This window comes from Pantherophis guttatus, chromosome 1, assembly GCF_059756535.1.
Source record: "Pantherophis guttatus breed Tessera chromosome 1, ASM5975653v1, whole genome shotgun sequence".
NCBI lineage: Eukaryota > Metazoa > Chordata > Lepidosauria > Squamata > Colubridae > Pantherophis > Pantherophis guttatus.
This window is the reverse complement of record NC_142063.1, coordinates 79032440-79046206: the sequence shown is the minus strand read 5'-3', so window position 1 is coordinate 79046206 and position 13767 is coordinate 79032440. Positions and strand designations below refer to the sequence as shown.

General features: G+C 36.8%; 1 protein-coding gene across 1 annotated transcript in view; it reads left to right on the top strand.

Moving 5' to 3' along the window:
* The window catches only part of CD82 (CD82 molecule), a 74102-nt gene that overhangs the window by 50916 nt on the left and 9419 nt on the right, over positions 1-13767 (top strand). Inside the window, exons 3-6 of the mRNA XM_034417411.3 lie at positions 2695-2767; positions 4504-4628; positions 5882-5956; positions 12326-12433. Of these exons, the coding sequence (XP_034273302.1) occupies positions 2695-2767; positions 4504-4628; positions 5882-5956; positions 12326-12433 (381 nt within the window). The remainder of the gene's footprint in view (positions 1-2694; positions 2768-4503; positions 4629-5881; positions 5957-12325; positions 12434-13767) is intronic.

The window sequence follows — 13767 nt, the reverse complement described above, 5'->3', positions numbered from 1 at the left end:
AAAACCTATGGAATGTTGTTAAGCCTATGCACAAAGCTGTCATCTAATTCTTCTGCCTTAAAAGTAGAGATGCACAGCAAATTATAAACTTGAATGTCTATTGAGATTCTCAGTCATCCAGGTCATGGTTGTCCCAAAGGTGCTTTTTCAAGGGGCAACTGGACTTTCTGGTTTTTCTTTGAAGACATTTCACTTCTCATCCAAGAAGCTTCTTGAGTTCTGATTGGATGGTGGGGAATGGAAGGATTTATATTCCTTGCAGACAGTTGATCATTTGCATTCTTTTAAACTTGAATTTGTTTTTCACTGAACATTCAAGTTTGTACCTGTATTACATTTTATGCTGTTTGGGAAGGCTTGTATGGTGGATTGGTTCCCCGTGTAGAAAATTGAAGCATGCTTCACCATTCATTTAAAATCTAAGTATTGGGTTTTTTTTAAAAAAAATATCTCATTTGAAAAAAACATGATGATCTCAGCAATCAGTTTATACTTCTGTTTATGCATTTATGCCACTCTTTAACAGGAACTTCACTGGCTATAAAGGTCAAATGGAACTGTAACCCACAGAAATGTTCTACCTTTGTTGAATTGCACATCATAAATAGGGATTTTCCTGAGTGCTCAGAGACATATGTATGATTCTAGAAGCCAAGAAATGGGAGTGGGTGGGAAAAATAGAATAGAACAGAACAGAACAGAACAGAACAGAACAGAACAGAACAGAATAATGGCAGGGACCATTGTTTCATTCCCCAGTTTTTAATTTTATGTTAAAGAGAATATTTGGCCTGACCTGGTGAGAAAATTGGAAGGTTCTGGCAAAGTTGTAAGTTAGAGATGTCTGGTTGATTAAGTGCAAGTCAGTGCTGAATCTTATTTTTAGTTATCTCTGTGTGTCACCTCTCTGATACTCAAGACATGACTGGATTCAATATATTTGTCACATATATTGGAAAGACTAAATACCGTATTTTTCGGAGTATAAGACACACCGGAGTGTAAGACGCACCTAGCTTTTTTGGTTGTTGTTTTTTTAAAAAAGTTTTTTTTATTTTTTAGACAAGCACACATACAAACATACAATGTATTTTCTTTGAACAGAGTATTTGGCTGGTTCACAAATTTAAACAGTATTTAGTCATTTCATTTTTTTAATTTTTTTTTTAATTTGATTTATATGCCACCCTTCTCCGGAGACTCAGGGCGGCTTACAATGTGCTCAGCAATAACCTTCATCCTTTTGTATATTTATACAAAGTCAGCTTATTGCCCCCACAACTGGGTCCTAAATTTACCTACCTTAGAAAGGATGGAAGGCTGAGTCAACCTTGAGCCTTGGCGAGATTCGAACCTGCAGTAATTGCAGGCAGCTGGTCTTAATAACCAGCTTAATAACAGGGTGCCTTAGACCACTGTACTACCAAGGCTCTTAATTAAATTTACAATTTCTATATTTCCTTTTTGCCATATTTATTCATCTATTTTTTTAAAAAAACCAATATTACCCTTCATTCTCATCTCTAATCTTAATCAAATTCAATTTTTCCCTTCTATTCTATATTATACCTCTTCCCATTGTCATCTATTTTTATATCCATCCTCACATTGGTTAATTATTTAATATTACAATTGTTTAATACAAATTCAACATTTTTATATAAATCAATTACTTATAACTATCTTTTTTGTATATTAATCAATATGAACATGAATATTCCAATTATTTCCATGCAATCCAATTTGTTACAAATCAATTAATTATATTTACCAATAATAATAAACCAAATAATTTTCCCCATATATTCCTCTAAACCATAACTGAACCATTTCTGCTTTCAACACAATATACAATTAATAGCATCTCAATTATTACAATTCCCTAGTTAAATAGACCTTTTTTTCTTTTGTGTTTTAAAATCTTGAACTCTCTTTTGCCCTAAATTTCCCATTGTTTGCACCTACCTTTTTTGTGAGCAAAAAGGAAAAAAAATCTCTCTCCCTGCCTCATTTTGTCAAGTTGCAGCAGAGCCTGCTTTACTTTCAGTTTCGTTTTAGCTAGTAGAAAAAAAAATCTGCTCCAGCACTGTTTGCAGCAAGCAAAGAGCTTGCAAAACAAGAGCTTGCAAAAGAGCCTGCGCAAAACAGCTGAGAGCAAATCAGCTGAGAGTCAGGAGGCCGATCTAATCAACTTGTGCTGATTAGCCTATGCTGAAGCTGAATGGGGCTGTTTTTTCTTACTGTTTGCTTGCAAGGAGGTAACTGCTGGGAGGCAGAGGCCAAAGGGTGGGGCCCAGTGGGTGGGCAGGGCTACATTCGGTGTATAAGACGCACCTAAATTTTCACCCCCTTTTGGGGGGTAAAAAAGTGCGTCTTATATTCTGAAAAATATGGTATATTTTTCCCCTCCTTAAAAACAGCACGTTTACATAGACACTATCTGTCTTTTACTACTGGAAATGCTTCATCCTGACCCTTTGTAGAAATAATTTTGATAAAGGCATGAAATCAAAAAAAGCTATGACTTTTTGTAGTTTGTAACCTCATTTCTATTTTTTTCCCATAATTCAAAGTTTAGGTTTTGTTTCTGTGAGCTGTTTTAGAGACTCTTCTCATTAAAACTATTATACAAATTCATAAAACAAAATTTAAGATTAATATGATCTTTTTAAGTAACTGAATTTTCTTTTCCAGATCCTGGGTGCTGTCATCCTAGGTTTTGGAATATGGATTTTGGTGGACAAAACAAGCTTCATTTCAGTTCTACGTAAGACAGTTTTAAAGTTTCCTACTGATTCATGTAACAAAAAGAAGTACTCTACATTTGAAGAGCAGCCCATCTTTAGATCTTAGTCCAAAGCAGGGATGGCTTCCTGCTAGATTTAGAAAAGCGTTTTAAAGCTAATCAGCTTTTCGTGTCAGGTCAGACCAAGGGAATTGTCCTTGAAAAATTCTTTTCATGATCATTTTCCCCCCTTTTTGCAGAAATGTGAGAGTAGTTTTGAAAAGTTGGCAAATTTCATAATGATTTAAAAAGAAGATATTTTCCTGTTAACAGCATGTGCTATTTCTGCTTTCTATATTTGCATATAGCATAACTATTCTTAACTGGATCACTTCTGCAATGTTATCTATAAAGACGAATTAGCCAGACACAAAAATGGCAAGCTGAATTAAGCTGTGTCCCCTTCCTGTCTCCCTTTAATACTCATCTACAGTTTTAAACAGTAAAAAAAAAAAAAAAAAAGAATTGGAACATGACCTGGTTTTCTCTTGTGATCTGTAAACCAAATGTTTATAATTCTATAACCTAGGCAGATCAAAGTAATGCAGTTATTGCTACTGTGTTCTTGGAGCTTTTAATATGAGCACCCTTTTAAAAAAAGTTTTCTTCTATTTTGTAATCAGATTGTGCATGCAGAGATTCCTGTTTCCTTCCCAGAGATTTCCAGATGGACTCTTTTTTTTTTTTCAACTCTCTTGTTTCCTCCTCCCCCTTTTTCCCTGGTAACCTTAACAGAAAGTTTGGGAAGGAACTTGACACAGCAGGGCATTCCATTCTGTTGCCAAAAAGGCCTCCCTCTTGTGCTAGTCTGGAATTTTTCCCAGAAAAAAAAAAATAGAGGAAAAATTGTGCAAGTGGGAATAGAAATGACTAGCCTTATGCCAGCAAAGTCTGGGAAATTTTCCTCGGCAAACCAAGAAGTGCTACAGATCAAGAGCCCAGCTGAGGCACTGCCTTTCTGCAAGGTTGGTCTTGAAGGTTCTGCTTAGGCTGCTTTGTTAAAAAGGCAGCAGCATTTGGTGCGACAAACTTGTTGAAGTGTGTAGAATTTCTACCTGGATACTGTTCTAAAGTTGAATATCTTAAAAACAGAACACTACTGAATATTTCATGTGTGTTTTAAGTCAAAAGTGGATTATATTATACCCCAACCAAATTTTGAACTGGATATTATGTCATCCCCAGCCAGCATGGCTAATACTTGGGGATACAAGAATGGTCATCCAAGCGTACGTCAATAAGACTTTATCACCATGTAAAAACTAGAAAAGCCAACTTTCAACCATGGCTAGTAATCCTTTCTTGTTTTATTAAAGTCTAAGAAGCACTAACCAGTATTCTTAAGTCAGCTAGTTTTGGTTTTCCCACAAGCAAACCTACCAATTGGGGCCTATATTTTCACTTCCTCGAATACTAGAATGCATTTTCATCCTCTCCCCATCCTTCTGGGTCAATTCCTTCCCCTATCTCTGGACCATTCTTTTAAAATACAGCTTTGTGTTCATCTCCTCACTATCACATGACCAATAAGTGAATGCTCAGTTCCCATCGCAATATATCCATGTAACAGGATTTAGCTGTTTGTTGCTTTGATTTCTTGGCTGCAGAACTTAAAGCAGAGTGCTTTATCTCTCTTGAACAATTATCTTGCTTTATTGGAACATAATAAATGTGCATCTGTTATATGTAGTTTCTCCCCCCTCCTTGGGTTTCCACAGAGACCTCATCATCAACTTCAAAAGTTGGCGCATACATTCTTACTGGAGTGGGAGCTCTCACCATGTTAATGGGGTTCCTGGGCTGTGTTGGAGCAGTCAATGAGATTCGCTGCCTCTTGGGACTGGTAAGCAGGACATGCAGATGCTGGTAAATTCTTTCTGGCTTTGAGCTATAGGTCACAAGTGATTGAGAATCATTTGGAAACCACAGAAGATATGCATACATTGCCACATCCGTGACAACTCAGTATACAGTATGTCTTTGGATGTTGTTACAGAAAGAGCCCATTCTGTGCTTGCAACCTGATTGTGGAATACTTTCCCAAGAAAAGCTTTCTTCATAACCACTCTTACAGTGCTTTGGAGGTCCAATTTGCAAACTCTTCGCTGATTTTGATGTTGCTGTTTTGTTTGTTAATGAGTTCTTGTTGATTCATTAGGTTTTCCATATTTGTATTTGCCATCTTTATTTTTAAAGAAGGTGACAAAACAGTGTGTTTCCCATATTCATTCCAAGGTTGCCTTGTCTTTTATTGTGGGGACGGATCTCACAGTAGAAGCAGAAGGCACCCCAGAATGTCTTCCATCTCTTGCTCTCTACCAGCAAGCTTCTCTTCCTCCAGAGAAAGACTGAAAGTCTGGGAAGTTCAGGGAGGATGGAAAAGATCAGTAGAGACTGTTGCACTATTTCAGACCTGTTCAGCTACCCTGTCTAAACCTGTGCCAGGTTTCCATTAAAACACCTCATGGAAGCAAGCTTAGCAAATTCTGTTAGCTTATTGTGCTCAGACAGGCAGAAAATGGAAATAAATCTCCTTCTGATACATCAGCAAATACTCACTGGGCTCCTAGCAAGAAAGCATTCTGGCTTTGTAGCTGAAGCTTCCGATTACATCTGGCTGTACTGTCTTCTGTAGGACCCCCCTCCCCCTTGAAGAACTTCACCTGTGAGGCAGTACAGATAGTCCTCGACTTATGACCACAATTAAGCCCAAACTTTCTGTTGCTAAGTGAAACAATTTTTAAGCGAGTTTTGCCCCATTTTACAACCTTTCTTGTCACAGTTGTTAGGTGAATCACTGCAGTTGTTATGTTAGTAACACAATTGATAAATGAATCTGGCTTCTGTGTTGACTTTGCTCGTGAGAAGGTCACAAAGGGTGATCACATGACCCCAGGACATTCCAGCTGTCATAAGTCATGTAACTGTAGGGATGCTACAATGATTCTAAGTGTGGAAAACGGTCATAAGTAACTTTTTTTCAATGCTGTTGTAACTTTGAATGGTCACTAAACTAACTGTTGTAAGTTGAGGACTATCTGTATACCAAGTACTAGTGTAACAAATGTGAGAAAAAACTCTTTATTTATTTTGCAGTATTTTACTTGCCTGTTGCTGATCCTCATAGCCCAAATAGCTGCCGGCCTGCTGATCTATTTCCAGAGGAATGCAGTAAGTGACACTTTTCTTTCCTAATTTCATCTCCCTGTTTCCTTGATGAGGTTGAGTTTTTGTTGTTCTGATTCTTATGCATTTTCAAGTAATGTCTTAAAAACAAGATTTAGACATGGAGTTTTTCAGCAAGTATCGCTATGAAGTCATTGTTTTTTTTAAAAAATACTCTTCTCTAACTCTTCGAATCTGACATTCTTCATTTAGGTTGGGATTACTACCATTCTTTATAATTTGCATGAAGTAATAAAAATAAAACTGGTGTTTTAATGTTAGTATCTGATTTGTTCCTGATTAGGTGGAAAAATAATATATATATATATATATATATATGTATATGTATATGTATATGTATATATATGTATATATATATATATGATTATGACTAACTGACTGACTGATAATCTGGTACTTTCTGTTACAAAATTTACAACAGCAAAAATCACAGAAGTATAAATATTAGCTGTGAGTTAACCAAAACGGATTTTCTGGTGTATGTTTTTTTACATTTTGAATTTCTTAATATGTACTTAGGAAAATATTTAAGAAAAAAAAAGCACTTAATTTTATTTAGGGGGTTTTGAATTCCTGTTTTCAAAACAGGTTACTGTCAGCTTCTTAAAACCAGGAACTAAGATTAATAATTAAATAGCAAATAATAGAAAAGAAAAAAGAAAAAGAAAAGCAGAGTGTAGACACTAACTGTAAATACTTTATAGAATTTAAGGAGAATTTTTTCAGTAGCTAATTTTTGTTAATCATCTAGAGTTTAATAATGATTAATTTCTTAAAACCTCCTTTGCTTAAAAGATATACTAATAAGCTGGGAAATAATGAATAACTAGTTTCTTGCTTGTTATATATAGTTGCATTGGACAAGAAATCTGGATAAATATGAATAGAAATACTGGGCCTACTTTTGACTATTTATTACATGCTTTAAGTGTTTTCCATTAAAAGTAATACAAGTTCAATTCAACAAGACAGTGCAATTGTACAAAATTCAAATTTAAAATTCAAAACTGTACAACAGTTGAGAAGTTAAAACCACTACAGTAAATGAGATCCTAAGAACTTTGGGTAAGAAACTGATTAAATGAAGCAATAACAAAAGTTTAATTTGGGCAAAAAAGTAGGTTTCTAGATGAAGTAAAAGTGGACAAAATTCACTGCAGGAATGAATAAATAAAAAAAAAAACAATAGAATCTTCAGGCTTGAAATATGTGAATAAAACATTCAGACCATTTTTCTCCCTTATAATATGCTTCTTTCCACTATCCCGCTTCTTAGAAAGAACCTCTAATTTTTGGTTTATAATCTTAGTAATCTCTGTACCCATATTTGCTATTTTGAGATGTTATTTATGGCTTGTGTAGAATTTAAATTTCCAAACAAGAAAGGAAATGAATTTTGCCTTTAATGTCCGAGAGACTACAAAAGACCAGGAAAAATGGGTTACTCAGCTGCAAAACTCTCTTTCAGATTCTTGAATGTTGAGTTTACATTTTAATGTTAAATTTAATTAATTCGCACTTGAGATTTGCAAACCATGAGAGGAAATAATAGTATATTTCAGTAGTTATACTTCTATGAATGTTGTGCTACAACCTCTAATAAACCTCAAGGTGTTGGTCATCACCTTTAAAGCGCTCCATGGCATAGAGCCTAGCTATCTTCGAGACCGCCTGCCGCTACCAACGACCTCCCATCGACCCATGCGCTCCCACAGAAAGGGCCTCCTCAGGGTGCCATCAGCCAAACAATGTAGGCTGGTGACCCCCAGGGGGAGGGCCTTCTCTGTGGGGGCACCTACCCTCTGGAATCTGTTGCCCCCAGAGATAAGGAGAATCCAATACCTCAGTGCCTTCCGCCGTGCCCTTAAAACCCACTTTTTCCAGCAAGCCGGGCTGGCTTAAGAAGAAATTTTTTAAATGTTTTAATTGGTTTGTGATTTTTAATTTTTGGGGCAAATTTATATATATTTTAATTGTTCTTTAATATTTGTATTTCATGTTCTTAATTCTGGCTGTACACCGCCCTGAGTCCTCAGGGAGAAGGGCGGTATATAAATTGGAAATTAAAAAAAAAGAAAAGAAAGAAATTAAAATATTATTCTGAAAATCATACTGAAATCTGAGTAAAAACTGCTCTGATGCAAAACTTACATATAAAATACATACCCATTGTTTTCCAAAAATGTACTCATTTTTCTACAACCTGTTTTGCAAGTTAATGTGTAATGGAGATAATATAGAAATAGGCATAGATATATTACATATTTCTATAGGCATAGAAATATGACTTATAAATAAATAATATTAGAACCTGCCGTGTTTCCTCAAAAATAAGACTGTCTTATATTTTTTTGAACCCTGAAATAAGCGTTTGGCCTAATTGCCATGCGCTCAAAAGCCTGATTGGGCTTATTATCAGGGGATGTCTTATTTTTGGGAAAATAGGGTAAGAGTAGTCAAACTTAACCTTTAGTTTAAATTGAAGACAATTGTATATTTTTAGACCCCTTCCCCCCAATATCTTGACTTACAGAAGTCAATGTGGCAATGGAGAGTAATGAATTTAAGTATGTGCTAGGAGAATTTTCAATAATGCGTAATGTTGGAAAAAGTGAGTGGTCGTTGCGAAATTCGACTTGTGGAATCTGGGAGGTTTTGCATAAATTTGTTCCTGGCACTAGAGTGTAATTGCTTCTATCACTCATTTCTTCCCCTCCCCCTTTTTTTTTCTTCCATCAAGGTTTTGGTTTTAGCATCTGTGGAGTAAATATGGAAGCTACATGTGGCAGTAGATGTGTGCAGTAAAGATGGAAGGCTACATGTGTTTCTTCAGGCTTGCTTTAATAACAGGGATTGATGAAGGGCTGTTTTTCTTCTTCTTTTACCTATTGTGGGGAAACCTCTGAGGAAACTAAATGGAGATTCTGTTGGCAGGAGAGGTTCAGAATACCAGACTGTGTTCTCCTTCCCAGTATTTTGGATTATGAAAGTGGCTAAGTTTCAACTATAATGTGACTGCTGGGTGGGAAAGCAGCCATCTGTCCTCTCTTACACTGGGTTAATTTATATTCCATATTTCTGCATTTAGGCTGAAGGAATTTGCTAAATTCCATATATTGTTTCTTCATTTTCATTCAGAGACATGGAGGCATTTCCCCCCCTCTATAATGCTTGCTTTAAAACTTCATGAGTGTGTTTAGAGCTTAGATCTAATGAATTATTCATTGGAAAGATTCATTGATGGATCCGTTAATCTTTAAATTGTCTTTGAATTAAGTTTTCTCCAAGTTGCATGTAATTTATGTATAAATTTCATGTAATTTATACATACATACATACATACATACATACATACATACATACATACATATATATATATATATATATATATATATATATATTGATATATATTGATATATTGATATTGTTATGTTGCTCTTTGAACCCAGATTCAGTCATACAGTTCACTAGCCGGTATTCAGTTTGTGCAAATTATTTCCATTTGTTAAAATAGCTGATGGAAACTTCATTTAATGTAGGTTGAAAATATCACAGACTGATATTGCAGTGCTCCCTGCATATTCATCCCTCTGTCCCTGCTCTGATAGGCCAGAATAAGAGAAAAAGATAAATCTCTGGGTAGCTCTCCAAGTTCCTCAGAAAATATTTTTCAAGTTTAATTTATATAAGATTTTCATGAGTTGCCTTAACGTTGTCATATGACAGTAGAAAACCAACATTTGCAAGTCATCCTGAAAATGAGAATTGTAAACAGCCCAACACTTCATTGTGAAAGGAAAATAAAAGCACTGTAATAAATGAAAAAGAAAAGAAAAGAAATTTTCTCACTTGGTGCCCATAGTGTCTAACATTAATGCATTTTCAAAAAGCAAATAGTCCTGAGTTTATGTTAGTATTGTTAATTTTCCTGATCACAGTATGTCTGTACTGGACAGGAAGATTTTCATTTCTTATCATGTCCATTATTATAGCAAATTGAAAAAAGGACAAATTCTACATTGATCAATAACTATAAGACCCTCTATGTTTAACATGGTGCAATATAATTTTTTTTAAAAAACCTTGCACAATATTCAAATAACTATAAATTGCATTCCTTTCACATTCTTCTATGTAGTATCAGGTATACCTTAGTTTTTGGTGCTAGTAGAGGAAGTAAAAATTTAAAGCATGGACTGCAGTTTGACTTGACCCCAGAAAGTTAATTTTTAATGGAAACTTTTGACCTTTGTGGTAATTTCCAGTTTCACTAAGAGGAAATAGTGAAACATTTTACTGTTCTTGTCTGACATCGTCTTTGCAGTTGGCAGATAGTAATCCAGACACTTGTGCCATTCATAGCTCAAGAGATGAGTTTGCATTTTGCTGACTTGACACTTGCTGGGCTCACGCAGCAGGAGGTTTCTGCCGTTTGCTCAGACATGTGTCCTAAAAACAAAAAGGCAGATGGCTGTCTTCTTTCCAAATCTGTAGCAGTTGGCAATATCTTGCAGCAACTATATTTTGCAAGAACTTGTTTGCTTGAGTTTCTTTCTTTAATCTGTGGCTGCCATATTGTCTAATTGCCACAATATGAACCCCGTGAGTTTAGTGCTCAGCACCAACAGGCTGATATTCATATTTGTTCTTAAGATACTAATAGAATAGCTAACAATTACGTCATCACATCTTAGACATCGTTTTTAGCCACTGTGCCTTTTCCTTTTGTAACCTTTTGTAAGTCCTGTCTTAGCCATGCTGGATGACTTTCGGCCAGACACTCTCTTTCAGGTTGTTGTTGTGGGGAAAATAGGAGGAAGAAGGTGTGTTGGTTATGATTTGTGTTATTTATAAAAATAGCAAAGGTGGGACACAAACAAACAAACTAACTAACTTTAGGCCTATATTGACTTCCTAGAAATCCATATCTCTATGATTTTTTTCAAAGCCATGTAAGTTTCAGAAAAAATATCCCTAAGGCATCTTAAGGGTGACATCCTTTACTTCTGTTCTGGTTTTACCATTCTCTCACAAAAGGTGGCATCTTTCTGAAGTCCTGAAAAATGGGATGATCCAGCAGACTCCAAGAACAGCCAACATGATAGTAGACTTAGGTGTCTAAGGCCCTGTGTGTGTGTGTGCACACTCGTGCATGTGTGTTTATCTGTGTAGATTAACAGATTAATAGAATTGGAAGGAACCTTGTAGGTCATCTAGTCCAACCCCCTGCCCAAGCAGGAGACCCTATACCCGTGATGGCGAGCCTATGGCACGTGTGCCACAGGTGGCACGTGGAGCCATATCTGTGGGCATGCGAGCATTGCCCTAGATCAGCTCCAGCATGCATGCACGCGCTGGCCAGCTGATTTTCTAGCCTTCTGGGCCCACCGGAAGTTGGGAAACTGGCCGTTTCTGGCCTCCAGGGGAGTGGGGAAGACTGTTTTCGCCCTCCCCAGGCTCCAAGAAAACCTCTGGAGCCTGGGGAGGGTGAAAAATGGGCCTACTGGGCCCACTGTGCCATTGCCGAAAGGGGGAGTGCGGGGGTGCGTGTGTGTCGCAGGTGCATGCATGGGGGGAGGGGCTGATTGAATTATGGGTGTGGGCACGCGCGACCCCCTGCACCCCCCCGCTTTTGGCACGCGATGGCAAAAAGGTTAGCCATCACTGCCCTATACCATTTCTGACAGACAGCAGTCCAATCTCTTCCTGAAAGCCTCCAGTGATGAAGCTCCCACAACTTCCGAAGGCAACTTCTGTTCCATAGGTTGATTGTTCTCACTATCAGAAAATTTCTCCTTATTTCTAGGTTGAATCTCTCCTTGTTCAGTTTCCATCCATTATTCCTTGTCTGGCCTCCAGGTGCTTTGGAAAACAGCTTGACCCCCTCTTCTCTGTGGCAGCCCCTCAAATATTGGAACACTGCTATCATGTCTCCCTTGGTCCTTCTCTTCTCTTCACTAGACTAGCCATGCCCTATTTGTGTAAGAAAAAGCTGCCATGAGAGGAGTTGAAAGGAATTCTTTGGATGGATTATAACCTTTGCTCTTTGGAAAAACAGGTTTATTTTAAATAAAACATAGACCTTCAGTGTTGAATGAAATGCTCTGACTTGTCCCTTCCTTTCTTTTTGTTGACAGAGAAAATTTTTGCTGTTGTTGTTCCTCCTTCTCTTTCCTTCTCTCTAATTCCTACTTGCAGGACATGCTGGAGGACACATCTGGGGCTACATCAAAAAATGAAAAGGTTCCCTTATTATGGAATAAAGTTCAAATAATTTGTATATCTTCAAATGTAAGATGGGATCAATAATCACAGGACCAGTGCTTAATTATTTTTTTGTATTATTTTTACTAGCTTGAAGCGGAAATGTCTGGGATTGTTAGTGAACTTGTCCAGAATTATGATCCTTATGATGACAACAATAGGACCCTTGAAAATGCTTGGGACTATGTCCAGTTACAAGTAAGTTGCAATGCAAGAGTTAATGAGGCTGTTAGTGGTATTGTCAATAATACATATTGCTTTTTCTTGAATGAGAATAGTAACATCAACAGTGATCTTCATCTAATTTAATCATAAATTAATATTGATATGTGAAGATTGGCTACAGGCAGAAGTAAGTGGATAAAGAACCTTATGAACCAAACACAAGTTCTATATATGAGGAACACGTTGCTTTCATATAGTGGGTCATATCATCAATATACTGTCTTTTTGTTTGCCTCTGGTATTGTTCTCAAGATGCCCAGTACAAAGGTACAAGCAGGAGATCCTGTTGAGGTACTTATTTGTTAAAATCTCTTTTCACCAAACAATGCTCATGATATGGAGTTCTACTATATATCCAAGGAAGTTATTCAATCAGTCACTGCAATCCCAACCTGTTTTTTCTCTAGAGCAGTGTTTTTCAAACTTGGCCTCTTTAAGATATATGGACCTCAACTCCTAGAAGATGGACTTCAACTTGGGGAATTTAAGATGCGTGGAATTGAAATCTACACATCTTAAGGAGGTCAAGTTTGAAAAACACTGCTTTAGAAGCTCAAGGCAGTATACATAATTTCCTCTTCGTATTTTATTTTTTAATTCGATGACTTAGATTAGACAGAGAGTTGAGATCATTGAGTTTCTTACTTGAGCAGAGACTTGAACCTGAATCTCTCCAGTCCTAGTCCAATTCAAATTGAACATGTGTGGAGAATATGGATCCATCAACATGTGTGAATAATTATGCAATATCTAATTTGCCAGATGTAAAGTTTGGCATGTCCTGTACATGAGATCTACTTTGGGTGTTACCACAGAAAAATGAAGCATGCCGGAATTGTCCACGTGTTCAATTACTACAAGGTGCAAAGCTGCATCATGGCAATGTATTTATATATACATTTTCAACACTGTGACCGCATTTACTAGCGAGTTCCATATGTGAAAACTTGTTGCCATTCAAGGTCCACAGACAGTTTTCTTATAAATTCAGACATGGTTTATTTCATATTTTTAATTGTAGGCTTCACATAAACCAGGGCTCCTGAATCATTCAATGACACAGTTTGTATACATTGTTGAGGTCGGTACTGGTGGCCCCCATAATCTGCCTACTACTGATGGCTCTTGACAGCAACCATCTCTGTACTCCAGTCATTCTTACCCAACTGGCTTAAACACCAGTTCTTCTGTATGTAGCCTATAATGCCATCTAATATAGTTTCAGCTTATCACAGCATCTGGTTGGTAAGAAGCCAACAAAAAATAAAACTGGGACTAGTTAGCTCTAAGAGGTTTCCAGTTATATT